The following is a 27865-nucleotide window of genomic DNA, read 5'->3' as shown; positions in this document are numbered from 1 at the left end:
TTAGCAGTGAGATTGAAGAAACTGTTGTCAGACATTTATAATTTTAATCAGTGAGGTTGAGATTGGCTACATTGAATAATCACCAAACAATTGTTGAATATGTATTGTTATGTATGTTGGCATGTTATGTAATTTTAATCATCTATGTGGGGTGTTTAATGGGTGTATAATTTTCACATAGTATGAGCAATGTAAGAGTTAGGGTAGAGTTTGAATTTTCTTGCAAATCGCTTTCGATGGATTATTTTGTTTTTACGCAAGATTGAGAAAACAAATTTTTAGGCTATGAGAGATTAAATCTGACTAATAATTAACAGAATACTCAATAAGATCAACTAAAATGAAAATGATCCGCAAATAAAGATTATTTTACAACTCAGTTTAGGAAACGAAGGTTACATCTATTACATACAACAGCAAAACTGAAACGAAGCATTTTTAAATATAGTTTCTGAGCTCAGAGTAATTTTAAGCAACAAAGATAAACGCTCAGAACTTAGCACTGGCCGAGAAACTGAAAAAACAGATTGCGAGCAACTCTAGAGAAATTAAACTTTGAAGCGATACGTTCAATTCAGTTTTTCCTGCAACTTCGTCTGCAGCGACGGTCGTTAGAATTCGAAATTGGATCAGCAAATCGGATTTCTTCTCAATCGTCTCGTCCACTGGAGTAACACAATTTCATCGTGTACTTTTTGTTATCTGAAAGACAACAAAATTATCAACTAACCAAAACATTTTTTTGGTAGTAAATGTCAAACATTTTGTCAGAAAACAACCCCTTGATGATCTTATACTTTTATAATTGATATCAGTATTGTCTTACAAATTGTAACCTTTGGGTAGAAATATCATTGTTCTTTCGATTAAAAACCTTTAACATAGGCAACTGACAGTTTTTTCTTTCAAAAATCTGATAACTAATTTCCATTTTCAAAACCCACTTTTTTCTTTCAAAAAACTGATAATTAATTTCCATTTTCAAAATTAAAGTCGATCACGTTTCTCGTGACCTTTACAATTTTGCTGTTCGACAGTGGAGTTTGCCTTCCTTTTTCCTTTTAACAATAGAAATGCACTTGAACTTAAAAAAATCACAAGTCAAACCGCGAAAAATCAAAATTGAGCTTGAACAAATTTTAAGACTTTTTCCTAAAAAAAAAAAAAAAAATCAGCAAGACCTATATAAGAGTCTTCACTACGTTCATGACTCTTAATAGATCGATAGTAGTGCAATTGAACGAATTATTTACCCGGTGCAGTGTAGAGAGTATGGTTGGCTAAAACCAGTGCCTCCGTGGACTCACTCTGGGACTCAAACATCACATTCGCAGACACCTTCTTCGCCTCCTCTATAATACACACATTAAATACAAATACACATGATATCCTTTACCACATGGTCTAGTAGAACACAACATGCTGCTATGCTCATTCTCTCCGACTTAACACTTGTCACCGCAATATGATAACTTTGAATAACTACAAATCCGCATCAACATTTAGACATTTATGTTTTATGTGGACACTTTTACGAGGGGGCGCAAAACTGGAAACCTTTGTACTCACCTTTGTACTTGTTCTCGACAAACTTCACTTTCTGAGGAGTTGCGCAGCCCTTGTCCTCCAGCATCTTCAACAGCACATCCTCAGTGAGTCCTTTCGGGAGGTTGAACGCGTGCAGAGTCTTCTTCGGGGTCTGCAGTCTGTTCTTGCTCCGCTCCAGCTGGGTGCTGAATCTCTGCTCCCTTATGCCCATGAAGTTCACAAAGTAGGGCTCCCCAGTCTGCATTTTGGAGTCATCTCCTCCGCGCTCAAACAATTCCTGCTGCTTGGAAGGCCTGAAAGCACGCAAAACAGGAACTTAGACGACACGCAAATTAGACGCAACGTACAAAATAGAATTTAGACGCGGAACGTCCAAGTTCTCAGTCCCTGAGTTTTTTTCACTTAATGTGGTGTTCTTACAGCCCATTTTATTTCAGCGGCATATTTGCGTCTATATTCTATAAAAAATGAAAAAATGCCAGTTCCCAGTCATCTAAATGCGATTATTCCCGTGTACACTTTTTTTGAAATGATCACAATCTTGTCTGACAAAAACTCAAGTCCTCAAAACAGAAGTCACGTCACTTTTTCTGACTCCTAAGTAAATAGCTAGTTGAATATTTATTTGAAGAAATTGCTTCCAACAAATCAAAAGTCTGCGAAATGCGTCTCATTACTCTTGCTATTTATACTCTGCTTTCCACTTGCGCTCAACAGAGTCGAAGGCAATACAATTTTGGGCACAACAGACAAAAAGAACTCAAAAAGACGAATGAAGCAATGATATCCGCAATTTCACAAGGAGAAAGGAGCCAGGGTCGGGAAGGCTCAGATCCTGATAACCCAGCCATGCCTTATGGGCTGACGCGAGATATTTGGAACAAACTTAAGGATCCGCTTTCTCATCTTGATAAAGAAAACAAAAGTAGCAGCAACAGCAGCGATAACAAAAACACCACGAATTCAAGCGGTTGGTTGGACATAGATTGGGGTAAACTCAAGCCCAATATAACGATTGCGGATAAGCTATCTGGTGTTGAAAATGCGATCTCACAGTTAGATTACAGTCGCGATAAATCCGTGAAACACCTTTTGAGCAAACTAGTTGATGGCTGCCTAGATGTGGTATCCTTTCGTAAAATAGCTATTCTAAATGACAGGAACAAAGAAGAGATGGGCAGAGCTCAGATTAAAACGTGTAGGTGTCTGCGCAAACTGAGGAGCACTTTGGAGGAAGTTCCTGATTTCATGCACTGCTGTGAGCCTTACAGCATCGCAATCGTATCAAGGCTAGTATAAATTAAATCATTAAGTCTTTCCTGAGCAACTAATTCCTATCTAAAGCTGATAACCGATCTTCGGATATTCCGGTTAATTTAAATTACTCATTAATTATTCAGATCTCGATCGTTTTTTAAAACGTAAATTACCTCAAGATACCTTGATAAACTCAACCAAACTAAATGTTCGTCAAATATTCACCAAAACAAACTAACTTTTTTGAGTCCAAATTGGCTGTTTGAACGAGAATAATAAGCATGCTCCTTGGTTACTTCCAGTTTCAAAGAACTGACGAAATTGGCAAGAAATCCAGAACTATCAAACGGTCAAGTACAAGATTTATTCAATCGAGCCAAAGCCGAAAACATTACGCCGAGTGCAGCTCAAATGACAGACTGTCTCAAAACCAGTCGACGCAAGCAAACGCTCAACCGAAGCTCAAAAATCACATTGAAACCCAATCTAACATCGACAGTTTCGCTGTTTACATTTTATTTAAACCTGATTCGGTTCAATCGATAGCTGCTACAATACATGGCAGTGAGCTTCATTCAATTCTGCTTTATTTGGCTATTTTAAAATTAGTTTATGTCGATAATTATTGCTCAATTGCATTGATGTTGATTCTTGTATTATATACATTTAACAAAGTTTTAAACAAAATAAAACATTTCAGAAAACTTTTTGGCAAAAACGTCACAATATGAAATCAAATGAAAAATTTTAAGATAATAAAATTCAAATAAGAAATTTGAGACATTGAGATCAAACCGTTTTAATTTTAGCGCTGATTTTAACACAAGCAAAAATGCACTTCGCGAACACAAGTCACAAAGCACCAAGAAGTAGCTTTAAAAAGAAAAAGAAGGTAAGAAAAACAAAGCCAGTAGACAGATGGAAAAGTCAACGAACGCAAGTAAACAGAAAAAACATAGCCAACAGATAGTTGAGAAAGAGTCAATGAACGCAAAGAACGAAAACACTGACTTATTTTTTTTGAAAAAACTTCAGCTTTCGAACTTCAAGCAAAAAAATATGTTGCCTTGAAGCTCTTCAAATTACAGCGCAATTTATGACTGGCACTTTTTTGATAAAATTAACACAATTAACTCAAATTCAGGAAGGAGGAAATCTGAAAATTAAATTCCCCTTTCGAAACTAGAAGTCGATCACGTTTTTTGTGAACTTTACACTTTTGCTCTTCGATAGTGAAGTTCGCCTTCCTTCTTAAAAAGAATTCAGAAGTTAAACAGCGAAAAAGTAAAATTGAGCCCGAACAACATTTAAGACTTTTCCTGAAAAAAATCATCGCAACCTATATGGAAGTCTGAACTACGTTTATCAACTCTTACAAAAAATCTTACTCTTACTGTCGAATTTCATGGAAAAAAATAGATGCCCTTAAAATTTTTTGAATTTCATGAACAATTTATGATTGGCAATTTTTAAACACAATTAATCAAATTTGAGAAATCTGGATCAATCAGTAGAATTTATATTTTGCTGGAAATCTGTCAAATTCCACTTTCGCAACTAGAAGTCAATTACGTTTTCCTTGAACACGTTCGACGATGAAGTCTGTCTTCCATTTTACAATAGAAAGAACTGCTTTAAAAAGAAATCGAAAGCAAAACCGCAAAAAAGTAACCTGATCCAGAACAAATTTAAAAACTTTTAAAGCATTTAAAGATTTTAAAAAAGAAAAAAATCATCGCGACCTATATAAGAGTCTGAACTACGTTCATCAAATCTTAATAACATAGCCAACTGACAGTTGGAAAACAGTAGTGAACGCAAGCAAACAAAAAAACTGACTTTGTATCGGAAAATAGCCACGTTGCGAAAGTGTCAATGAACGCTAGTAACCGAAAAAAAATGACTTGTTTTCAAAAATCATTAATTTGTAATTTCAAAGAAAAACTATATGGCCTTAAAGGTCTTTGAATTTCGAGAACAAAATATGATTAACACTTTCTAGATCTTGATATATCATTACTTAAACGTTCTTATTTCTAGTGCAGATAATTTCTTCCTAGTGTGAGACTTTTCTACGATTGTTCGATTTTTTCTGTTCGTGCCAATCACTTTCACGTCGGCCAAAAAACGGCTAAGAAAGGACAAATTTATATGAAGACAAGCCCTTAATTTGCCTATCCGTTCCTCAAAAAAATCCGCTTTCTGAACAGTAGTATGTACTGACTTGGGTGTAATTTTGGATCCGAACACTTCCAGTCCAGTGACCACCTGCATGACTCTGGCCACTGCCTCCTGGCCCTGCATCTCCACCATAGCACTTCCTGGCTTACTCTTCATGAACTTAATCTACAACACAGAACACAACACCATTGAAATAATATCACATTTCATACTATGCAAGTCGTTTTTTTTTTCATTGGCGTTTTCTTTTTCGACGAATATATTTATTTTACCTCATTTACGTGCAAAATGCTTATAACACGCACATTAACTGTTGACACTCCAAAAATCTATATAAACACCGCGCTCCGCTTGTCTAAAGATCCAAAATTGTTTACTTATTGCTGATGCTCTGTGTTACTTTTTTACATGGTTCTATTCGATTGTAACACTTTATCTCACCAAGGCTTACATTGGGCCACAAAAATTTAACCAATTTTGTTTTCGATATCTTTACATTATAGTGAATTGTAGTTTTAAATTCACCTTGTTGACATTTCCAAAGATACACAAGAGGTTGAACAGTCGCTGGGGTCCAAACTTCTCCTCATGCAAGCCATACATCATCAGCACCACCGGCATCAGGTCCATATTCCCTCCCCCACCTCCTCTCTCCATCAATCCCGCTTGAGGGCCATAGCCTCCTTGCTCCAGCTCATCCACAGGCACATAGTATGGACTAAAGTGACCAGAATTTAACACTGATTATTGAAAAAAAAACAATTTTTTGAAGACAACACAGAATGTCATTCGAAATTCGTTTCACGACTTCCATAAAAAACGATATAAGATTAAATCACTTTAGCTTTGGTTCAAGAATTTAAATTCCACCCGGTAATGAAAAAATGTAACTAACAACCACGCTTAAGTTCAAGTTGAATTTATTCAGAGACATGAAATTAACTTACTCGTTTTGGCGCATTAGGGGCGCTGGCTGCCGGCCTGAAACAATTTAACATCAATTACTTTCGTGACGCCTTGAGATAATTGATACATTCAATGAGTTTCAGTAACAAAAACACAAAAGAGCCAACATTGAAGACCCAACAGAAAACTTATCTCAACAATGAGATTGCATAGCTACGCGAAGCCACTCAGAATTAGAATGGCTACTCGGTAAATACCCCCTTTTTATGAAACCTATAAAAAAAGTTTAGGAATTAAAATTAAATAATTGGCAAAAAACGTTTGCAAGAACTATTTTATTTGTCGCTGAAAAAACTCTAGATCAAATAAAAAGATGTTAAACATGCGGAACTACTCACCTCCCAATGAAAAATTTCCTCTCGAATCAATGTAAACTTCTGGCTCGGACAAGCCCATAGCTGGGCCCCCTCTATAGCCCCCTTGGGTTGGTCTTCGTCCCCCCATTCCACCTCCTTGAGGGGGACTTCTGACTACCGTGTATCCCCCGCCCGGACGTCTAGACATACCTGGTCCTCCTGCTTGGGGGGACAATTGCTGGACTCCTCTGGTGGTGTAATGATCTCCATGGTAGTCTCCTTGACCTTCGGGTGCCGGCAACAATCCAGGGTCCATTCTGGAACCTCTTTGAGGAGGTGCAACCTCGCTGCCTAAGAAACACATTACACAACTAAATTATGATGAACATTAATTTTTAAAATCTTTTCTAGTTAGTCTGCTGTTTCAATGTTTTAATAAGTGTTTGATGAACATGTTTGTTGAAACTTGAAAGCGTTTTGGGATCGACACTTTTCTACATATGCTCTTTTTTCAAATTGTTTTATGCCATTGGCAACGCAGTCAAAACCTGCGGGACAAAATGTGTCCCTAGAATAGCATGTTCAATGTCACAGTCTCCGTGCATGATTCAAACTTTTTAGCATGAATTTGTTTTTATAGCATAAATTGAAAAAAAACTCAAGTAATTTTTCCCGCATTCAAGTCACGAGAAAAAGCGGCACCTAAAGCAAAAATGCGCTAATAATTGATGAAAATTAACAGAATCAGATGAATGACTAATACTGTTGAAAAATCGATTAATTTAAGAACATTCTGCGTTTGTGAACTATAAACTGCGATTGTATTGCCATAATTATGTCTGATAATTTCTTCGACCTAAATAAGCAGCAGAACTATCTGTGTTAATGGGTTTGGAAAATGAAATGAATTTATTTAAATGTCAGCACCGATTTTTAATATATGATATTTCAAGTATTGCCGATGAATTTAGATTGTCTGAAACATTTTATATGAGTTAATTTTAAGTGATTATGTCCTTTTTGATTGCAGGTGTATAATTTTTCTGAGTAGAAATGCAATTGAAGGGATAGACAGTAATGGACAGCTTTTGAGTGCTAAGGACGATGATCATCGCTGTGTGCTTGATCATTATCGTAATAAGACGAATTCGTCGCGATTCGATTCTTTTATTTCAAGCCGTTGGTTCCGAATGAAAGGTTTCGTAGAATATGATGGATAACTAATTTGAAATATTTGGAGTAGTTAATATAAGTTAACATAGTTCAATAAACAAGGCCTCTGCACAATAAGTTATAGGTAATCTGTCATTATCTAAGAAAATGAATTATACTTCGCCAGAACAAAACCATTTAAGTTGCGGTGATGCGCTAAACGTAAACAAAGTTCATTCGTAACACTATTAATCACTGTCTTTTAGGTGCAGCTTCCTATAAAAAAAAACAGAAAAGCGAACGTAGCACATAAATCAATATGCAAGACATTCTCGCTTCAACGTATCTTTAGCTTCTAACTTTGTTTTTTTTTTTCAAAATAACGTATTTCCTAGAATGTGTGTTTGATAAGACAGACATGAAGCTTTAAGTGGCTTTTTTCTGAAGCCTACCTTAATGCTCTTAAATTACCAATGTAATCTAGTTGCTTGCGTAAAAACGAGAACAGTCGCTATTCTTCAAAATTGGCAGCAGATTCTTTACATTTCAATCAACTTTTTATATTACAGATAAGCAGCTTAAAATCACTTCATAAGACCAACAGTCAGTTGCAAAAGCTTAAAGAACCTAAGGATTCTAAAACAAAAATTGTTTTAAGTACTTCATTTTCAATAAAGGCCGTACAATCGATTCAGTTGTATTCGCAAATGCGCCCACCGCTTACCTGTTCAAGTAGTTAAAACACTAAAAAATTAGCCAATAGACAGTAAAAAAATATATGGCCTTAATTCTCTTTTGAATTCTAAGACGAATTTATGATTGACACTTTTTTGACCCAATTTGAAAACACTGGATCAATAGGTGAATTTTTTATTCCACTGGAAAATTAAGAACCACTGCCGAAAATAGACTTGGATCCCGTTTTTCGTTATCCTTTTTATTTTTGCTGTTAAACAAATGAAATGAACTTAACTTTGAAATAAATCAAAAATCAAACTGCGAAAAATCAAATAAAAGCGTAAATAAAGAAAAAAATTACCAAGACCGATATAAGAGTATTCACTACGTTCATGACTCTTAATCAAAGGTCAAACTGTGTAAAATCATTTTTAGCGAGATCAAATTTGAAGACTTTTCATCACGACTTACATAACTGTCTTGTTCATTGACAGTTAAAAACCTTAAGCAAATTGAAAAAATTAAAAAAAAATTCGAGCGTGAACTATTAAAGACTTTTTACTGCGAAAACGTACCAGACCTAAGTCAGTGTCGTCGCTTCCTTCATCAATACTCAACTACAAAAATGCCGAATTTCTAAAACACTGATTAGTTGGCACATCAAAGAGATACCCCTTTTCACTGTGAATGATCTGTATTGTTTAATGCATTATAGTTAAACTGGTGCGAGATAGTCTTCGCGTACCAGCGTTGTTTGTGCAATACAATTCTAATTAATGTTGCCTCCTATCTTCTGAGATTTCTGTGTTTTTTGTAGCATTGAAGCTCATGACGCGACAGTTCATTTGAATATCTGGCGTGAAGTTTCATCAAACTTGTGAGAATTTTCGGTGCTTTGCTTTCATGTCTGATAGCTGCGATTCCTATTTTGGCAGTGTCATCGTTGCTATTTATGACTGTTTCGCAGACTGTGGTCTTCGCGTAGAATGTAGAGTGAGTTTTTGATGTTCTATGTTATTATAGCTTCATCATGTAGATCAATGCCTAGCGGCCGATGGTTGTTTTGTCGTGTTGGTATGCCGTGTTTGAAATTAACACTAAAACCGACCTTACATTTCAACCAGATATTTCCATCACCACACAGTTGTTTCATTTGCCTCTCTGGCGATGGAGCCCAGAAGATCCTCAGTTGCAATTGCGAAATGTCCCGGTCACTTAAACTATCAACATCAACAGAGGAGTTTCAACAGTCAATAAGGTTTAGAAAACATGATTAACAATAGATAGCACAGACGGTTCAGATTTGATAAAAGATACTAAAAGTTTTTAAAATAGTTTGTACCTTCTAGAAGTTCCACGTTGTAAGTATCCTCGCTATTCCTAGTCACATTCAAAGTCTCCGGCTAAAAACCAATTCATCAGATAATTGCGAGAATTTACTGCGAGGATGTAATATTTATATTTCAATGTCCCCATGCTTTCTTTCCCCTCCCGCGTCATTTATCCAACACAGATGCGAAGCAGAGCTTCGCACCACTTGCTATACAAAACTGAATGACTATCTGTACTTGCGGAGAAACCGACAAATCGAAAAATAAAACAAACCTCAAAAAAGACCAAATTTCAAAAAAAAATCGTGCAACTCAATTAACTGTGTTTTCAGAAATTTTGCAAACAAGAAAACAAGAGGTGAAGCGAAGCGATATAGCACATATATAGCATGACAAAATAAATAACGTAAATAGAGATGAAAGCCGCAGAAAAAAAAATAATATATTTTTGAAAAACGATCTAAAAAAATTGATCGACCAAAAATTTTCCATCAATTGTCTTGACAACTTTTTATTAGAAATACTTCACAAAAAAGTTAAAGTTCCCCTATGAAAAGCTTCAGATAAAATCTCTTTTTTTACTTCTCAAACTACTCAAAAAGAGGCATCTAAATCGATATATTGTAAGCCGAAACCTTTTCGGGCGAATAAAGAGGAAAAATAAAATGATACAAGAGCTAACCCGATACAAAATAAACCGAAACCTTTTGAGTAAGCAAAGAAAAAAAAGAGAAACAAACTTCGAATAGAACGGGCATTTAAAGCATATATGCTGAAAAAAAACTGCATTTTGGGCATTAAAACTGCATATTTTGAGCATATACTGCATATATGCTCAAAAAACTTGTCTGTTAAATTACGAAAGTAGTTTTGAAGATGACTAAACTTGCGATGACAAAGTTATTTACGGGGAAAACGAGCTCAAACCATGACAAATGGAATTAATAACCTTAATTACCTCAGCGAAAAATACAAAACAGCTTTTTCTAAAAAAAATACATTCGGTGCTGCAGAAGCGCTAAATTAAGCTTAAAACATCTTTATACATTTAAACATTAAATAAAAAACTAGATTATATTTGATTAAAAACTAGAAAATGCATTAAATTGATTGATATTGTAAAATTCAAAAACGAAATCTATGTCGGAAAAAAACAGCATGAAAATTTTGATTCTCGCCACTTGCGATACATGGAACAAACGAGAAAAAAATCGAAAATGTCAAAAAAAATAGATATATCAAAAGGAATAAAACTAGTTCTGAAACAAAACATGCCAAGACAATAGAATCTGAAACACATAGGCGAAGTTGCACTTCGCATACACAAGCAAAAATATGACCCATAACGCTACTAGGAAAAACTGAATGAGTAAAACTTCGCGTCCACAAAATTTCTTAAGTGCCGCACGCCAACTACGAGTCTACATAGTTGCAAAGTGACGCAAGCCAATTATGACGCATTAGCAGTACCAGTCAATTTGAAAAAATAGAAATCTACCAACTAACATGCCTCAATTTTTAGAGCGGACGCATTTTAACTAGTATACAAAAAAATTCATAAAACATCCGACCCTGCCCAAGTTCAAACCCTCTTATTTTGTTGCTGGTCTCCTTCCCTACCTCTACGCTACAGATCAATGATACATTGAAGCCAAAGTGCTATTTGTAATATAATAGTCTGTGTTAATATCCTTAGCATTGGCTGTACTTAATAGCTGGATCAAAATGAACATTTCGTCGCAACAATATTTGCGACTTAGGTTGGAAAAAAAAGACTTGTGTTATGCTTGTGTAATTAAGCATCGGAAGATAATTTACCCAGCAGTAACAAAGCCAAAAATACTTGGACAGAAATTCTTTGAGCCGAAAAAAAAATTTAGCCAAATGAAACATAATATGAGACCACTAAGACGATAATAATATAGGCAAAAAGGTACTAAAAATTCAAATCGAAAAAAATTCAAACAAATTTAAGACTAATAAGAAGTTATTTAGTCCCCCTCACCTTCAAAACACAGTCACGCACACTTTTATTTCTCGTCGAAAGACGCAATATGAGGCCAATAATCCGATATGAAACAATCCGAAACCTATGAAGCCAAAAAAACGAAAAAAAAACTGAAAAAAAAGGTTGTCATGAAAAACGAACTATAATTTCCATTAATGAATTTTAGCGTTTTGTTTGATCTAGAGGTGAGTATAAATGATATGTTTCCATTGAAACGACTCGCATTTAGGTCACAAAGCCAATAAAAAATAGACCATAAAGCACTTGGGTAGAATAAAGTTTTTCAGCGAAAAAATCTCAAAAATTCTAATACTTTTATGGAGGGCTTAGGAGTGTGATTCAGACTTGCAAAAATCTTTTGTTAGAAATCAATCGTTATACTACAAACAAAAATTATTTAAAAAAACTACTGGAAAAAATCCGACGCATTTGAAGCCGAAGTGGCAAGCGTAGCCAATAAAGCAGATCGCGAAACCAAAATAATTAAGGTTTCGACTAAAAAGAAAAAACGAACTAGAAAACCGGACATGCAAAATCTTCTCGTTAGAGTTCAAAAACTTCTCGTTAGAATTCAAGTGTTATACACGAGGCGAAGATGCGCTTCGCAAACACTAGCGAGAACACGACAAAAAGCAGCTCTATAAAGTGCAATAAGAAAAAGTAGAAATAAACCTCGAATCAGTAAAAAATTTGCTGAGTATTGGCTTCGAATCTGCGACCTTGAGAAACGGAGTCTGACACCTTAACAACCGGCAAACACTAGTCACAAATAACGCAGCTACATATGTTAACAAACTGCCAAATGCAAATAGACGCAATTTTGCAAGTAATAGTTTGGAATATAGCAAACTGAAGGCATCCATACTAAATTTGCATATAATAAGTTGGAAACCATAGAGCCACATTTTGTATAAATTATACAATTCAAAAACGAGATATATTGAGTTAGAAAATTTCTGAAATCGAGTTTTTATTTTTGTTATGTTGTTTAAAACAAATAACTTTTTTCGGTATCATACTAACGCTCACTGAAGCTGGCTAGTGTAAATACCAACAAAAAGTAGCAGAAAAAATATAGAAAATAAGCTGAAAGAATTGAAGCCGACCAGTCTCAGTGACGAAAATGTACCAAAAAACTTCGAATCCTCCAAAACTCTTAATGTAACACGACTAAATGCCGTGTGGTAACAGCAAACAGCTAATACAGTTATCACGTTATTAAGCAACCATTTGTCCATTCATTTCACCTTTTGACTATTTGCACTTTTTACCATTTGACTATTCTGTGGACAAAGTTATTTACGGGGAAAAAAGTTTAGTACCCGATTGCCAAACCCTTGCTTATCGCAAGGGTAATGAATTATTTAAATATACAATTAAAACAAGAGGAAAAAATGTGGGCATAGAACTCACCCTTGCGAATTCGATTCTGAGAGTGCAGCATCCAGAGTATATATCAGCCCCGTCTATGTTCCTCTTGACGTGAGTGGCCGTCTCAATGGAGTCGAACTCGACCATCGCCTGCACTCCTCTCTTCCTGAACACGTACATCCTCACTGGGGCACAGTCGTACTTCTTACACACTGCCAGCAGCACCCGAACATTGATCGGGTAGTCGGGCCGCATGATAGTGAACAGAAGCACCTGGATAAAATAATCATCAGCTACTTTACCTTGCCCAAAAAAACAATCGGTACTTCAGAATAGATAAAACACTAAAAAATGCTCAAAAAAGGTTTTTGACCCACTCGCCAATAAATCTAAAAAGCTAAAACTTTTTTTGAAGAAAGAGAAAAAATTGTTTGAACTGTTCCGAATTTTTTCAATGAATTTTTTCTCAATTAGTCCCGGAAGTAGTCTCAATTTGGTATATTAGACTACCGAACTTGATGTTTATTTGTGGTGCCATTTTTGTTAATTCAAAACTACCTTATTCGGCTTCTCGTTAGTTCTCTCTCGTGGCCTTCTCGTCATCTCGGCAGGGGACGTTGAAGAGGCGGAATTGGAGGTCCCTCCATTGGCATAATGCTCATCCGGCCTACAATTTGTACATAAATCGCATCAGATTGAAATAACATAGAACGAAGTGCTTAACCACGAGTTAATTCAACATCGGATTGTCATATGGCACTGGAGAGCTTTTTCTCCCAGATAGTTGGGATTAATACACAAATCTATCAATCGTATTAATAGAATATCTTTTTCACCTGCTGGACATGTTTCTCACTCTTGGATTGTGGCCGCCTGCAGATGCGTACGAAGAGGTTCTAGCAGTCGATTGAGAGTAATAGCCGCTGTCTAAAACATTATCAAGAACAGCAATATTATAAATGTGCTTGCAATAGATTGATTGGATTTAGGTTTTTTCTTCTATTTTCAATTTCAACGAAAAACTTTGATGATAAATGTCATCAAAAACTATAAAAAAAACAAGGATAGTCGATTGCTGTGGAATTAGCACAGAATGTTCCAACCAATTCTTAATGAATACAATTTTTTTTTTCAAATTGTCGCTTTTATCCGTGGCGTGATAAAAAAAAATCTGACGAAAGTCTAGAACTTAGACACATTGCACAGTCACAATAAAATGCATAAAATGGCAAACAATTTTTTGGTCAAAATGACAAAAAAAAATCACAATAAATTTCTACAGAAAGTTATTTCAATTTTTTTTTCGAATTTTTGTAGTTTTTTTTCCCCATGACGGCCTTGAAAAAGCGTTGAATTTTTTTTACTTGAGTAAAACTAAATTTTCACGGCTGATCCGTCTATAGTAAGCCTGATCGCTTGCATGCATTACTCGCTCGAAATTGACATGAAGCTCCAGTTTTAAACCAGTCTTTCTCGTCACTAGAACAACTTTTTTCAATGTCGTCCGAATCAGGGCTGAAAAAGCTTGAATAAGATATATCACTCAACCGATTCCTATGATTATTTGTAGTAGCTGGTTTTGGTTGAAAAACAAAATAAGCCTGCTCGCTCACTTTATTGTCTCGAAATTACACCAAAAATCAAAATTTTCAATCGGGTTTTTCTCGACACTGAGAAAATTTTTAAGGTGATTCGAATTACGACTGAAAGGGGGGCTTCAATATGATATATCACTCGACCCATTCCGATATTACTTGTTTAACTTGATTTTGCGTGAAAAAAAAAACACGAAAAAACCTAAAAAACATCTTAATACCAAGTTTCTCCCCATTTTCTATGATCGGAACCACAAGGATAGACGGTTGCTACGCATGCAAGTAGCATAGAAAGATCCAACTTCCAAAAATAGGGGAAAAATCGCAGACCGAGAAACGATTTTAGTTAAGCTAACGTAGAAATAACCGTAAATTAAACTCTGCCATTAAAATTGGGTTGTTTGTCCTCGCCATTCAATTTTGTTTTGGAATTCAAACCACGGCTGAAAGGGCTTCAATATGATACCACAGTTGAACCCTACGTGCTTTCTTTGAAGTAGGCAAATTCAGGAAGAAGAAAAATCCCCTTTCGCCATAGTTCCTGCCCTTCAAAACCACACGACCTAAATAAGCTTAAATTCATTTCTCACTAACGCTTAATAACATATTGCAAAAAACACGGCAAGTTAAGCAATGCAATGCTTCATGTTCAACGAAACACTTGAAACTTTCAAAAATAGTTGAAGGTTTTCCACTAGCCTTTGCCGCCTTGTGGGTAATGCTGCTCCTGCTCCGCTGCCGTATAGTCCGGATGAAGATGATGCGGAGGGTAATTAGCTGGTAAAAGCGTCGCCGGATCCTGGCTGCCTCCTCCGTACTGATTATGAATGGATGCGGATGATGCTAATCCGTTGTTCAGTCCTGCTGAAGATGATCCAGTAGCGGCGTTGTTAATAGTGGCGCTTGGATCTGTTAGCGACTGAAGAGATTGTATGTGGGAGTATGAAATGGAGGGGACGCAGTTGCTAATGGATATACAATGGCGCTGCTGTTGCAACAGTAACACGTTGTCCGCATCCTCGATCCGCTCAAACTCTACCAGAGCTTGGCCTTTGTTGGATAGTATGTAGCAGTCTCTATACACAACGAACCAACCGACAATTAATAAACCATTTTAGCTCAACGTTCATAATATCTTATTAACAAAGTATCAACGTTTTTTACATATCACTAAACCTGTTTAATTGCTTCAAATCAAAAATCCAAGTTTTTTCAGATCAATTTCAAAATCAAAATTTGAAGTCAGACAAGGAAATTTTGTTTCGTTTTTTTAAATCTTTCTGAATGATGAATAGAGCAAATTTTACATTTTGATTTTTCAATAGGTCTGAAAATTGGTATTGTTCTGGGCTTCATTTAAGCTTCAGTTTGACTATATTTCGACAATAGAACGCTTAAAAATGTGTTTTGGGAGTTATTTAGCACCACCTGCCACTAGAAAAAAAAATCAATAAAAAAATCAAATTACCATTAAAAATTGAGATTATTTCGCCATATATAATTCTACGTTGCTAGCTTTCTGGATGCTTATAAACGACCACTAACCGCATAAAATAACCGCATATAATGAACCTTAGCAAATATGAACTATATTGTAAACATTGATCTTAATAACTGTTGTGTCACAAATGTCCTGAAGATATCATAACAAAGAAAATAAAATCAACCAAAGGAGCACAGCGTCAGTTAGGGCGGATCTAAGATTTTTTCCCAAAGGGAGATGGGTTGGTTTGACAAACATATGGTATCATCAAACAGAGGCAAATTGGAGCAAAACAGACAATGAGACTAAACACATAAAAAACACACAGGACAAAAATTCAAACGCAAAAATTATACGCCGGCCTGACTCAGCCCGAGAAAAAACCTCATGAAAGAGGGAGCCCTTAAAAAAACAAAAAAAATCATATATCAGGTCAATGCTATGAATTTTCTGACTGCCGTTCAAGTTGTCTCCATTAGTCTTTGATTTTGTTTGCATAAAATTTGACTGTCGATTTCGAATACTAAGTTTTAAGATTTGAGTGGTTTAAGGAAATAAAACGACCAATTATTCGCGTAATAAACAGGCGGTTTACTTACACCGAAAGCGCATTTAGTATGGGTGCGTAGCACACTCACTTGTGAACACTTAGATTCTGGGTTCGATCCCCACTTTATACCTATAACATTCTTTCAAATATTGGCCTAAAAACACTTCAAGTACACATCTCCCTCAGTTTCTTCGAAAAACAAAAAAGATGCTGCAAAAAAACTACATGCTCCAACGACATTCAATGAATTAACATTTGAAGAGAATCAATTTGTATCATGTCCTTGGGTGAGAAACGAATCAATTTAAATTGTGCTAAAACTTTTAACGATTTTCTGAATTGGACGCATTCTTATATGAAATAACCTATGCTCCGGAAAAAGTAACTAGCTCTGTACTATGGCGATACTTTTCAACAAATCAGCGCTTTTTCAGGGTTTTTTATATATAAGACTTTTGAAAGGAATTTTAGCAAAAGGAACCCCGGCATCAGATTCTCCGAGACTTTAGAAAAAAAATCGGCAGCTTCGGATTCAACCGGGGTCTGTGTCGGGTTGGGCGCGTATATTTTCCGCTAGGCTATAGGGGTTTTTTCTTATTATGATGTTTTAGAGTTTTTTCCAATGTTCCTGGTGCATGAAAAAAAAAAGAGTTTCTTGTGGGAATCAAACCCTGGTGTTTGTTGTGAATCAACTTTACGTTTTTGGTCTTTTTGTTTGAGCGTGGGAGAAAACTTGCATGTCACGAGGTCAAGTTGGACGCAAATTATAGCGTTTAAAGTTGCGATGATTCTCCCACATTCAAACAAACAGAACAAAAACTTGATTAATTTTGACTGAAATGCTCGCATATGATCAAGTTTTATATGATCAATTATCATCTCGTCAGTGAGGTTCCCTATGTTTACACCGAGTGTGTGGCCAGCTTCAGTCAGCCATTTCCTGTTCCCGTCATAGTGCTGTTCTCACAATTTTGGAGGGTCACTGCGCAGAAAATGTCATACTGCGTTCAGACTTCCTTAGGAACGCATTAGAAGGAGAAAAGTTTGACAAAAGGATATATATTTCAAAGCCATGATTTCGTTTGTGCTTTTTTGCCTTGTATATTTGGTTAAACTCTTTGTGCATGCGTTATTAATTTAGAAAATAGTACATCAGTATGTATAAAGTTTGTACTCTCGGTTTTTTATGCTCTCTTGGCCTCGTTGTTGTATTTAACTGTGTCTCTAGACATCTTTTAATTATGGCGCAAGAGTTTGTTTACTGCGACATTGTCTTATTATCGTAAGAATCTTTTTGTATTAGAAGGGCTTATTTTGGATGAGCTATTCTCGTATGCGTCTGTTTCTTTCGTCTGTTCGATCTATGTAGGCAGCAGTATCATCAACAAGATCCATGTTGGCTAATCATTTTATGTCGTCCAGGGAGTCGTCCGGTTGTTCTTTTGCTCGGTCAAAAGTTCTTTTTTGGAGATCGAGCTCAAAATTTCGTCTCTGGTCAGGGCCAGCGTATCTTAAATTTGTCAAGAGCATTCTCGAGATCAATTTGTACAGCTTCAGCTAGACTGAGGTAGAACTTGAGGGCGATGCCGTCTAGGTGCAAATGCAAATATCGAGCTCGTTGACTTTGTGCACCCGGAATTCGTGCTACAATGATACTGGCGCGGAAAATCCTTGGAATTGGTTCCAGCTTTCGTTACATGTCCTGAGAATCTCTAATCGGAAACTTCAGATGAGTTTGGATCAGCCATTCTTGTTACTAAAGAGATCTGAAGGAAGAAATTTTTCTATTACTGCAGCGAGTGATTTTTCCTGTAAATTCGTTTGGCAATTCGGAACTTGATGGCTGTCAAGGTTTGAGTGAGTTCCTGGTTATGCTGAGATAGTTATCGTTTGTATGGCAATTGCTGAGGAAGGCGTAGAAAGGAGATAAACTAGGGACAGGAAAGAAGGCTGTGCTGAAACTGTACCAATATAAGATTTCAATTTTGATATCTTGACTTCTTCGATCAATAGCTTGTAGCTCAGCTATGCGGCCTTTGATAACAGTTGCACAGGTCTTATAACAACATAATGAAATGTTTGGTTAGATAGTTAAAGAGCACAATCATTTTCGCAAAGGTAGAGGATGTGTTTCTGGTAGCTCATTAGAAGAAAAATGAGGTATATCGGATTGGAGACGTCAAATTCGGTGATTTTGAGTAGAATTTGGAGTCATGAAAGTAGAATTCCGAGTTCGATTGCGGCAACTAGTGGTGATGTCAGAAATGTGGATAAGACAGGGATTGCTTGTTCCATTGAATGCAAAAGTCGATCCCTAATGTTGTTGCCTAATGATAATTCGATACTGAATGAAAAAGGAAGCGGGTGTCCACGTGATAATGTGTTGAATATTTTAATTCGTCGATGTAGTGATTGATAGTCTGTCTCTTGGTAAAATTTTGAATTGAGTGTAAAAGCTGAACCGTTGAGAGTTAGAGATAAAGGTGAGATAAGTCCGTTCTTTAAACGTTGAACGTCAGAAAAGTGAACAAGGCTTTAGTTTCCACGTGCTAGGATGGTTTTTCCCATTAAAAACTTTTGCAGAAGAAACGCGACCATCATTATTTATCTGTATTTTTTCTCGGTTCGTCTGAAGTGTTGTTTTCTGCAAGGTGAATAACAAATCTGTACTACAACTGGAGGATATTTAAGTGTTAACTCGACCATTAATATGGCCTTGTTTTACAACCAATCAGGGCGTTTTCAGGGGCTTGTGTTTATGAAAAAACTTTTATAAGGAATTTTAGCAAAAGAAACCCTAGATTCCAGATATAGACCAAAAAAGGATATGTTTGTGCTATTGCGTAGTATTTATGTGGTCCGCCGAAAAAGAATACATCAAACAACAGAAGTCAAGAGCCAGTAGAAGCTGTAACCTTAATTTCGAAAGGAACCCAGTAAGACTTGTAGAAGATACAACTCGACCGAGGGTGCCCTTATGTGTGCAAAAAGCCAGGCTCCACCACTGAAGCGGGAGAACTTCCCGACAATCCGTTCCCTCCATTGAACCTTGAACTTATATTTGGGAGGCCTCCGCTCATTAAAAAAAAACGAAAAACAAAACAGAAAAAGCGTCAAAATCTAACCTATAGCAATTCAGGTAAATGTGAAATCAATCAATTCATATAACTTTAACACAGACACAAAGCTGTCCCTCAATAAATTACATTTTTGACACAGGCAAGAAAAAACACTTGAAGCTAGCCCCCCAAAAAAGCTTGTGCGGAAAAAAAGAAGAAAAAGGTTTTTTTTATGCTTGTCTGGAATGCGAGTGATTTCAAAGAAAATTACTGAAACGCAATTGCCAGTGTTAGATAAGAATCAACAAAACAAACTTCAACGCTCGGATAATGAGCAGACAAGACTTGTGTAGCCGAATGTTGAGCCAAAAACGAATCACACAGTTGAGCCAAGACAACTGTTGAGCCAAAAAATTAGGTTGAGCCAACTGTCTTCGTAAGCACAATTGCAACTGTTGAGCCAACTGTCTTCGTAAGCACAATTGCAATAAAAATTCCTTTGAACGGCAAATTACGAGACAACTAAGCAGATATATGTCAACTTGAACCACTTTAGCAAAAAAATCAAAAAATTTAGGCTAAAGAAGAGAACCGAAAATAAGAATTGAGTTACAAGCAAAATAACAAAAACATATTTAACACGATAAATTTTTATGTTCCGATTTGCTAACGCTTGCTTATCGCAAGCGTAATAACTGGAGGAATCCAACTTCGAACCTGGAAATTATGAGTCTCATGTGATCGCATCTGCGAAATTAGCTCAAAAACATGCAAACGCTATAGTCGATATAACACTTAATAAATCTGATTGCTAGACTCCTCCAAACTAGGTTTCATAAACTTCAATTCAAAGCTGAGGAAAGGTTATTGAAAGACGGAGAACCCAGCTGTGCTCTCAGTGATAAAATATATAAGGAAATATCATCATCAAACCTGCCTCTTGTCCAATTAATCAAGGATGCATTCCCAATTAATTGCAAATCTGCCATCTGAGGCCCTACGCATTTCTAAAAGAAAGACCCAGGATACCAACAATTGTCCAATTGATAACAAAACTATCAACCTTACCCAAAACGACAAAAAAGAAGTTCGAACATAAAGTCATCTCAAGCAAACTATGGTTCGCCTTTAAATGGTATCAGGACAACTCGTTTGGAGATACCTGACAAGCCAAGCATTTTCGACGACACCCTGTGCTCAGAAGCAAAGCTAGGCGGGAATCGCTTAAACGAGCAGTTTGAAGTTCACCAAGAAAAAACGAACAAAGCAAAAAACAGTTATGCGCTATATCAGAACCAACTCACCGCTAATGGTACAGGAAGCCATCAAATAATCTAAAAAGAAAAAGGCCCTATTGCACCCATCCACTAACACGATTTCCGACCAAATGGCTCCAAATTTCAAAAAAAAAAACAAACATCCCTGTCAATACAGCTACAATAACCAAAAGGTAGAAATATCACTCAAAACTCTGCACCCCAACCAGATAAGGATCTAGAGAAATCGAAACGCTTCTACCATTTCACTCATATCGCTAATCGCCAAACTTGGAATCGTAGAAACAACTCTCTCACCTGAGCTATGTTTTAACACAAAATTAGCAGACCACCCACAAAATTTTACCGGGACTGCACTTAATTGTATCAGTCATCATATAACCGATGGACTGATTCATGAAAAATCATGCTAAAGAAGCCTTACTGCTGTGCTGGATCTTACAGCCACCTATCACTTATTAGTTGAATTAAGAGATGCAACACTTGGCATGAGAAAACTTAATCAAGGTGTACCACTTCAACCAATGTGTGCGCTCCAAACCTAAGCCAAGATAAACTGTTTAGCTATTCACTGTGAACTAACTTCAAGTGAACTACCACCTCACTCAACTAAATGAAAGGCAATAAAATAGGCACTCAAATGTATCTCTTGAAGAAAAATCTATGGCAATGTTTTTCATTTCTCAGTCTATCGAAGCAAAATACAAAACTAATTTTGATATTGGAGGGTACCGACTAAAAACATCATAACACCAAGATTTTACCTACGATAGCACGTTCACATTTGGAACTAATGCAACGAGTTCAGGCCAGAAATAAAATCCTCAAAAACTTGCAAGTGCCAAACAGCGCTGCCAAAAAGAAACACTAACCATCAGCTTTAAAGCAATCACTCGTAGAGCAATGAGCCATGCCGCACCCATCTGGTCTCGAAGTAAAAGCAAACCCAATCGGTCAAAACATTAAGTCAAACAAAACAGTGCTCTTAGAATTATAAATAGCTGTGTTAAAATGGCGAACATAGATCATCTACACGATGAAACCTTAACTCCGCGTGCGAGAGGAGAAGGAAAAGCTTGTCAAACAGTTCTTCCACGGAAGCCACCTTCCTAAGCCATCAGACCATAGAACCTAAGTCAAACAGCACACTAAAAGAAACACTGAAAAAAAAACGTGCGAAAAATTGCCGAACTCCTGTCAACGAATTCAGTTCTTACCACTAATCAAACCCAGGCCTCAAACATCTGCAAACAAAAAGTGAGATTTTACTGGGAACCACAACAGTATATTTTTGGGTATAAACAATCCTGGAGTGAAATTCGAAGAAGAAACTTACGTGAGGACAGGTGAACTTCCACAGCTCCTCAAATTCACCTCTCCTGAATAAATGTCTCAACAGGATTGACCCAAAAAAGGCTAATATAAGAATTGTTTGCAATCTAGGGCCGCATGACGGGCACCACATATTCAACCGCCCAGGCAGATCTTAGTATCCTCAATCTCTAGATTGACACCCTTCGTGTAGCTGAACACCTTCAGCTCACAGCACGAATGAGCGGGACAGCTAAATTACCATGAAAGAACTGATTAGATTGACAGAAGATGCTGACATGACATCAGCACAGCAAACGCGACATTAAATCAGACGAGTCCAGTGTTGAAACGACCTACACCACGCTAGTGGCATGACCCACCTATCCCGTCAGAGACCAATTACACTGAACTGAGGACGCGACGAAACTACTATAAACCGAAATGAATGAACTCAATTATTGTCAAGACTCCACGACGCTACAAAAACAACAAAATTGCTACCAAATTAGCATTTTTATTTGCGAGTTCGAATATCATATAGATGTTTCTTTCCAAAAAAGCGTTCAAAATTCAAAAAAGACCAAAAAAGCCACAATACTAATCCAGATTTAGAGACAGATTCACGTACTGAAGACATGGACTATACGTGGGTTCCAGCCCACTGCGGCATTGAAGGAAAAGCCGATAAACATGCAGAAGCTCGCAATTTTAACCTGTCGGAGGTTTAAATTTTCCTCAAATCAGCCAATTGAGCAGTCAAAAGAGCGCGGAAGAAGAAAGACGCGGGTTTGTATAAAGAGTACAATGAGTTGAATCGGAAAAGACAGTATAAATGGACAGGACAGGACACAGATCATGGGCTTCGTCACTCTGTTCTGGTACGCTACACAGAATGAAAGGAGAGTCACCTGACTGCCCGGATTGCGGGGAAGAAGACGGGTAGGTTCATGTACTAGAGACGTGCTCAAGAGGCAACCATGCAAGAATGGAAATAACCGGAAAAACAAACCCGATAGCTGATGATACTCTAAAAAACCCTAAGATGCTGTTGGCCCTCCTTAAAAAAAACGGGTCCGACGTATCATCATTAATATTGATAGAAAGTCTCCTGAATAGAAAGAAGCCACAATACTATACATATAAAACGATATAGTTGGTACTTCGAGAAAGGTAAATCGAGAAATAAGACGACGAAATCTCAACTGAAAACTACGAAAACAAAAATCAAGATTTCCAAAAATCAATAAGTACGTAATACTATACATAAAGTATACTTTTACAAATACTATACACTATACGCAACTCTTTAAGTACGAGCTGATTGATAGAAGCGACAAAAACGCCTAGAAGATCAGAAAACAACTGAACTGAACTGTAATAGTTCAGCTAAATGTTCTTAAGCTTTTTTGGTTAAATTTGTTGTTACAACCCCATTGTCACTAATGACTCCATTCTCGATCGCATTCTTACCTCAATTCCGCGGCCACATATCAACGCCATACTTCTTGATCATTCCAGACTTTTTAACATTCCCTGCCATTTGAAATGGCATTTTATAGTCTTTGGGTAATTTACCATTTTTTCCTTCTTATTTGTTGCTATCTCTATTTTAAAAATTGAATAACTACAGAGAAACAACCAGATATTACTTACATGATGGTTCCAAACTTCCGAAGCACGGCCATAACTTCGGCCTCAATGCAAGTACTCGGTAGACCTTGAAGCTGTATAACTCTTGAGGTTTTCATCTGATCTTCATTCTGCTCAAACTATAAAAATCGCAAGATTGAACAGCTTATTAAAATACGATATAAAATTTTCAAAATGATGATTACTTCTAGAGGCGTTGCAGTCCATTGATAGCTCGGATCTGTCTCGGCTTCGGTATAGTACCGTGACCTTTTTGGAGGTTCCGGTCCGTAGTCTGCGCGATACGAATATGCCATAATTACTCAATTTACTGATCTGAAAGTTCTTTTTTTGAGGTGAATAAATGTGAGTAAAAACAGTAAAAAACTACACTAGTAAAGCAAGCTTCCTATCAATCCTTTTATTTTTTTTTTCTTTCTTTTTTATTCAGAGGTAATCAGAAGGTTAAAAGTATCATAGTAACCGAGGTTACAGTCAGGAGTCCCTTCATCACGTATTCCAGTCAAAATCCTTGGAATTTTCTAGATATGGATGTGATAATAATAAAAGAAGATGACAAGTGTTTAAGTCCTTTTCAATTAAAATCGATACGTGTTACGTTTCTTCAATGAGATCACGCAACTCGACACGAGAAAACATAATATACAAATGTTACAAATAAAAAAATTTTGTCGAAAGTTATTTTGTCATTTATTGTTCCGAGTACGCAAGCGGCGTTCGCAATCTATATTGCCAGGGAGATTCTCGGTTTTAAAAAGCTGCCTGCTCTGGGTTCCTCAGTGCATATGCTTAGGTTCTTACAAAGCTTGCTCAACAAAAAAATTATGTGCTGTGGCCCTGAATTTCAAAAGCTAGCGGTTAAAAAAGATATCCATCATTTACAAGATCTTCATACTTGTCAATTTTTTGCTCTTCCGCTTCAGCGGCAGCCGTACCAAGGTTACAAACAGACCCGGCATTAATCCTACAAGGAGCTAAGGAGTCTACTACCGTTACATCCCACAAGAGCTACTAACCAACAGCCCATGGAACGAGCGTCAAACCGTCTGGTCGCTTCTGATCGGTCCTGTAGAGGTGTCGTGGTTCTAAAACAGACGGAATGTGAGTAGAGGATAAACTCTGCTTTATAAGGGCATTCAAGTTTGAATGCCTAGAGAATCTACCTGCACTTTTGTGGCAAGAAAGACCATGCCAACCATCCTCGGCAACGTTTTTTCGCACACGCATGTATGCCGTTCGCATACTTTGAGCCTAATCAAAGTCCTTTCGCAATTCTGAGTTGTTGGTTCGACAGTTTAAACCTTAAATTTTTGCACGGGATGACGTTCAACCATTGGGAGCCAAATCTATCTTGGAACTCGTTGAAGTTTTTTACGTCCGTTGATTCGATTCGTAAAATCAAGTCTGCAATTTCGCTGTCAAGAAATGGCTCCGTCCAATTTTTTTGGATTTTATTTTCCGGAGCCATTTCAATTTTTCCAAGTTCAAACCACCGTTTAAGCGCATCATCATAAGTTCCATCCACATGTTCCAAACCAAAGATTTCGCTCAAGGCATCTTTTGCTCCTACTGCTGAGGCTAAGAAAACGGGTAAAGCGAGTATACGAGCGGAAGAACCGCCCAAGTCACCTTTGGCTGCTGGGAGAACTGCTTGTAAAAACTGGTTATCATCCATTTTCACGTTGGTGACCTTGCATAACGAATTTCTTAGTAATTTGTCGTAGCGTTCCAAAAAATCATTTTGCAAAAAACAAGGGCTCGTACGCAAAAAATATAGGAGTTTTGGCATGCTAAAGCAGTTTTTCAGGAGGTAAAAACCATAATGGGCGTCTAGTTTGTCAATGACATCCGAGATTTTTTCAAGCTCCTTAATTTTTTGTCGAGCAATTTTTTTCGGCAAAGTTGGCCGATTGGAGATCCTAAAATGAGGAGTTCTTCTATTGTTCTTATTTATATTTTGGGGCATATTTTTCGAAATTGTGTTAAAATTGAATTATACTGTGTTCTAGTAGTCGGTCCCAAAAAGCAAAGTTCGCACTTCTCAGTGTTCAAGCTCAGGCAGTAAATTTGTTCCGATTTCCTAATGTTTTTAAGGTCCCGGAGTACTACCTTATAGTCGTCGGCTAAATTTCCATCATCTAAATACCAGATGTTAATTTTCGACTCCAACTGTTTGACTAGTGTATGAATTGTTTCCGCAAAAAGGGGTGGGGCTTCAGGATCACCTTGCTGAGTTCCGTCTCCTGACAATATGACAGAGCTTCCGTAAAAAAGGTAACTAGGTTTACCATACGCGCAATGGGTGGTGTAATTATACAATTTGGGGCGATTTGATACAAACATTATTCAGCATTGTTTCTCTATTTTAGAGAGTTAAAGGCATTCTTAAAATCTAGTTTTAAAAGAAAAGTGCATTTTGGATTGTCGTCGCGTTCAATTAGGTTTCGAAACGAGTGCGCAGCTGTTTCTGCTTCTCGTTTGGTACCGAATCCTACCTGTACGTTTCCGAAAAAATTTTGTCGCTCGGAGAGGGCCTTGCGTCCAGCGCATTTAGACGCGATACGTCTCAGCGTGTTGCCTATGGCAATTGGTCTCAACCCTCCGTCTATCGTTATGAAGGCGATAAGCTTTGCGCCAAAAAGGAAGGGTCTTAGGGGTTCGGGTATTTTGCCATCTCCAATGAGGTTTATCAGCTTAGTAAGCGATTTCAGAAAAATAAGTCCTGCACTGCCATTCGACCTATTAACAAAATCTTAACAAATTTGAGGAACTATATTATCAGGACCTGCTACTGATCCGTTCGGAAAAGACATTATCGCTTTGTATAGGTCGAAATCGGTTACAAAAAAAACTATCCAATTTTGTGGGTTTAGAGCTGCAAATTTGGCTCGCTGAGGGTGCTTAGACAACAACTTTTGATAGTTATCAGTTGAAAAAGGAGCAATTTTGTCATCCGAAGCAGCAAGCTTTAATCCTTTCTTTACATTTCCTTTGTCGAGCTCTATTTCCTTATTAGTTTTATTCTCTGCTCGAGGTCACTCAGAGGCGGGCTTGAAACTTGGGGATGGGGTTTTGGAAGTGACACGTCCTTTGCTCGAATTTTTTTATTTATCAAAGAGCTCATGCTTTTGGTCTGTTTGCGTCCACTTCTTTTCGGTTGCTCCAAAAAAAAACAAGAACGACGTTAAAAAAATTAGCCATTTTGTAACATCTTCTACCTTGTAGACGATGTCATTTATTTTGTCCGACAGACTTTCCGCCAAGGGAACACGCGAGTCTTTTGGTACTCTTTTGAGTACTCGGACATTTGAGACGGCTGTATTAACATAGTTGTCTAGCACTAAATCATTACCTATTGTTGCTTCATTAACGGATATTACATAAAGGACACTGAAACAATTGAGTGTCCTTTATGCGTTGATCAAATTGAAAAACAGATCAGACAAAGCTCACAGTCTCTTGGTGTCACCAGCGCAACATGTGTTTCCTTAGGATCAAACAAGAACTAAGTGTGATATGAGCTGAATTATAATCATAAGAATAATATTACTGAATTTAGGGCAAACGCCCAAGGGAATTACTCCCGAGTTTCAATTTTGCCAAAGATCATTTGAATTTGTGTTAATTTCTAAAGTTTAGACGGAGACATAACAGTCTCCAGGAGCAAATGTCGTCAAGAATAATTTTGGATTCGAAATAACTGTTATAAACTTCTGTTGATTGGCATTTTGGATGTTTTAGTTCGTCTAAATTTAGGCCTATTTTTTTCCCGATAGCGTTTGAAAGGAATACTTCGCTGGACCAGAAATCGCTATCTTGCTTTATTTTTGTCTTTTTTCAATTCGCTAGCTCGTGTGTTCAGCGGTGTTTCAATTATTTCGACAAACGGTTTCCACTCGATGTTAAATCTAACTTTGATTAGGTTAATAAAAACTAGAAGTACGTGCATTTCGTGGTGAAGTGCAAAAGACTTGCGCGTTCCCTTGGCGGAAAGTCTGTCGGACAAAAAAAATGACATCGTCTACAATGTAGAAGATGTTACAAAATGGCTATTTTTTTTAACGTCTTTCTTGTTTTTTTTGGAGCAGCCGAAAAAGAAGTGGACTCAAACAAACCACAACCATGAGCTCTTCGATGAACAAAACAATT

At 37.0% G+C, this 27865-nt stretch overlaps 1 protein-coding gene across 1 annotated transcript; it reads right to left on the bottom strand.

Moving 5' to 3' along the window:
- Positions 1-22: 22 nt before the first annotated feature.
- On the bottom strand, positions 23-24040 carry LOC134846597 (heterogeneous nuclear ribonucleoprotein L-like). Its single transcript, XM_063863981.1, has 14 exons — positions 23902-24040; positions 23720-23835; positions 15083-15459; positions 13625-13715; positions 13347-13455; positions 12831-13061; positions 9421-9481; positions 6291-6599; positions 5934-5967; positions 5512-5704; positions 5030-5151; positions 1570-1841; positions 1254-1352; positions 23-702 (listed from the first exon to the last, which is right to left on the bottom strand). The coding sequence occupies exons 1-14, from the start codon at positions 24010-24012 to the stop codon at positions 650-652; spliced, it is 2178 nt and encodes a 725-aa protein (XP_063720051.1). The 5' UTR covers positions 24013-24040; the 3' UTR covers positions 23-649.
- Between the last annotated feature and the right edge of the window lie 3825 nt (positions 24041-27865).

This window comes from Symsagittifera roscoffensis, chromosome 5 (genome assembly GCF_963678635.1).
Source record: "Symsagittifera roscoffensis chromosome 5, txSymRosc1.1, whole genome shotgun sequence".
NCBI classification, from domain to species: domain Eukaryota; kingdom Metazoa; phylum Xenacoelomorpha; order Acoela; family Convolutidae; genus Symsagittifera; species Symsagittifera roscoffensis.
The sequence above is the reverse complement of the archived record's forward strand: the minus strand, read 5'-3'. Positions and strand labels throughout refer to the sequence as shown.

Excerpts from the sequence above, each read along its gene's own strand:
- LOC134846597 (XM_063863981.1), bottom strand. The coding sequence starts at position 24,012 with ATGGCATATTCGTATCGCGCAGACTACGGACCGGAACCTCCAAAAAGG. Across the intron at positions 15,460-23,719 it reads CGGAAGTTTGGAACCATCAT|AGACTGCTACATACTATCCA; the intron begins GTAAGTAATATC and ends CGTTGTGTATAG. Across the intron at positions 13,716-15,082 it reads TTACCCACAAGGCGGCAAAG|ACAGCGGCTATTACTCTCAA; the intron begins GCTAGTGGAAAA and ends ATAATGTTTTAG.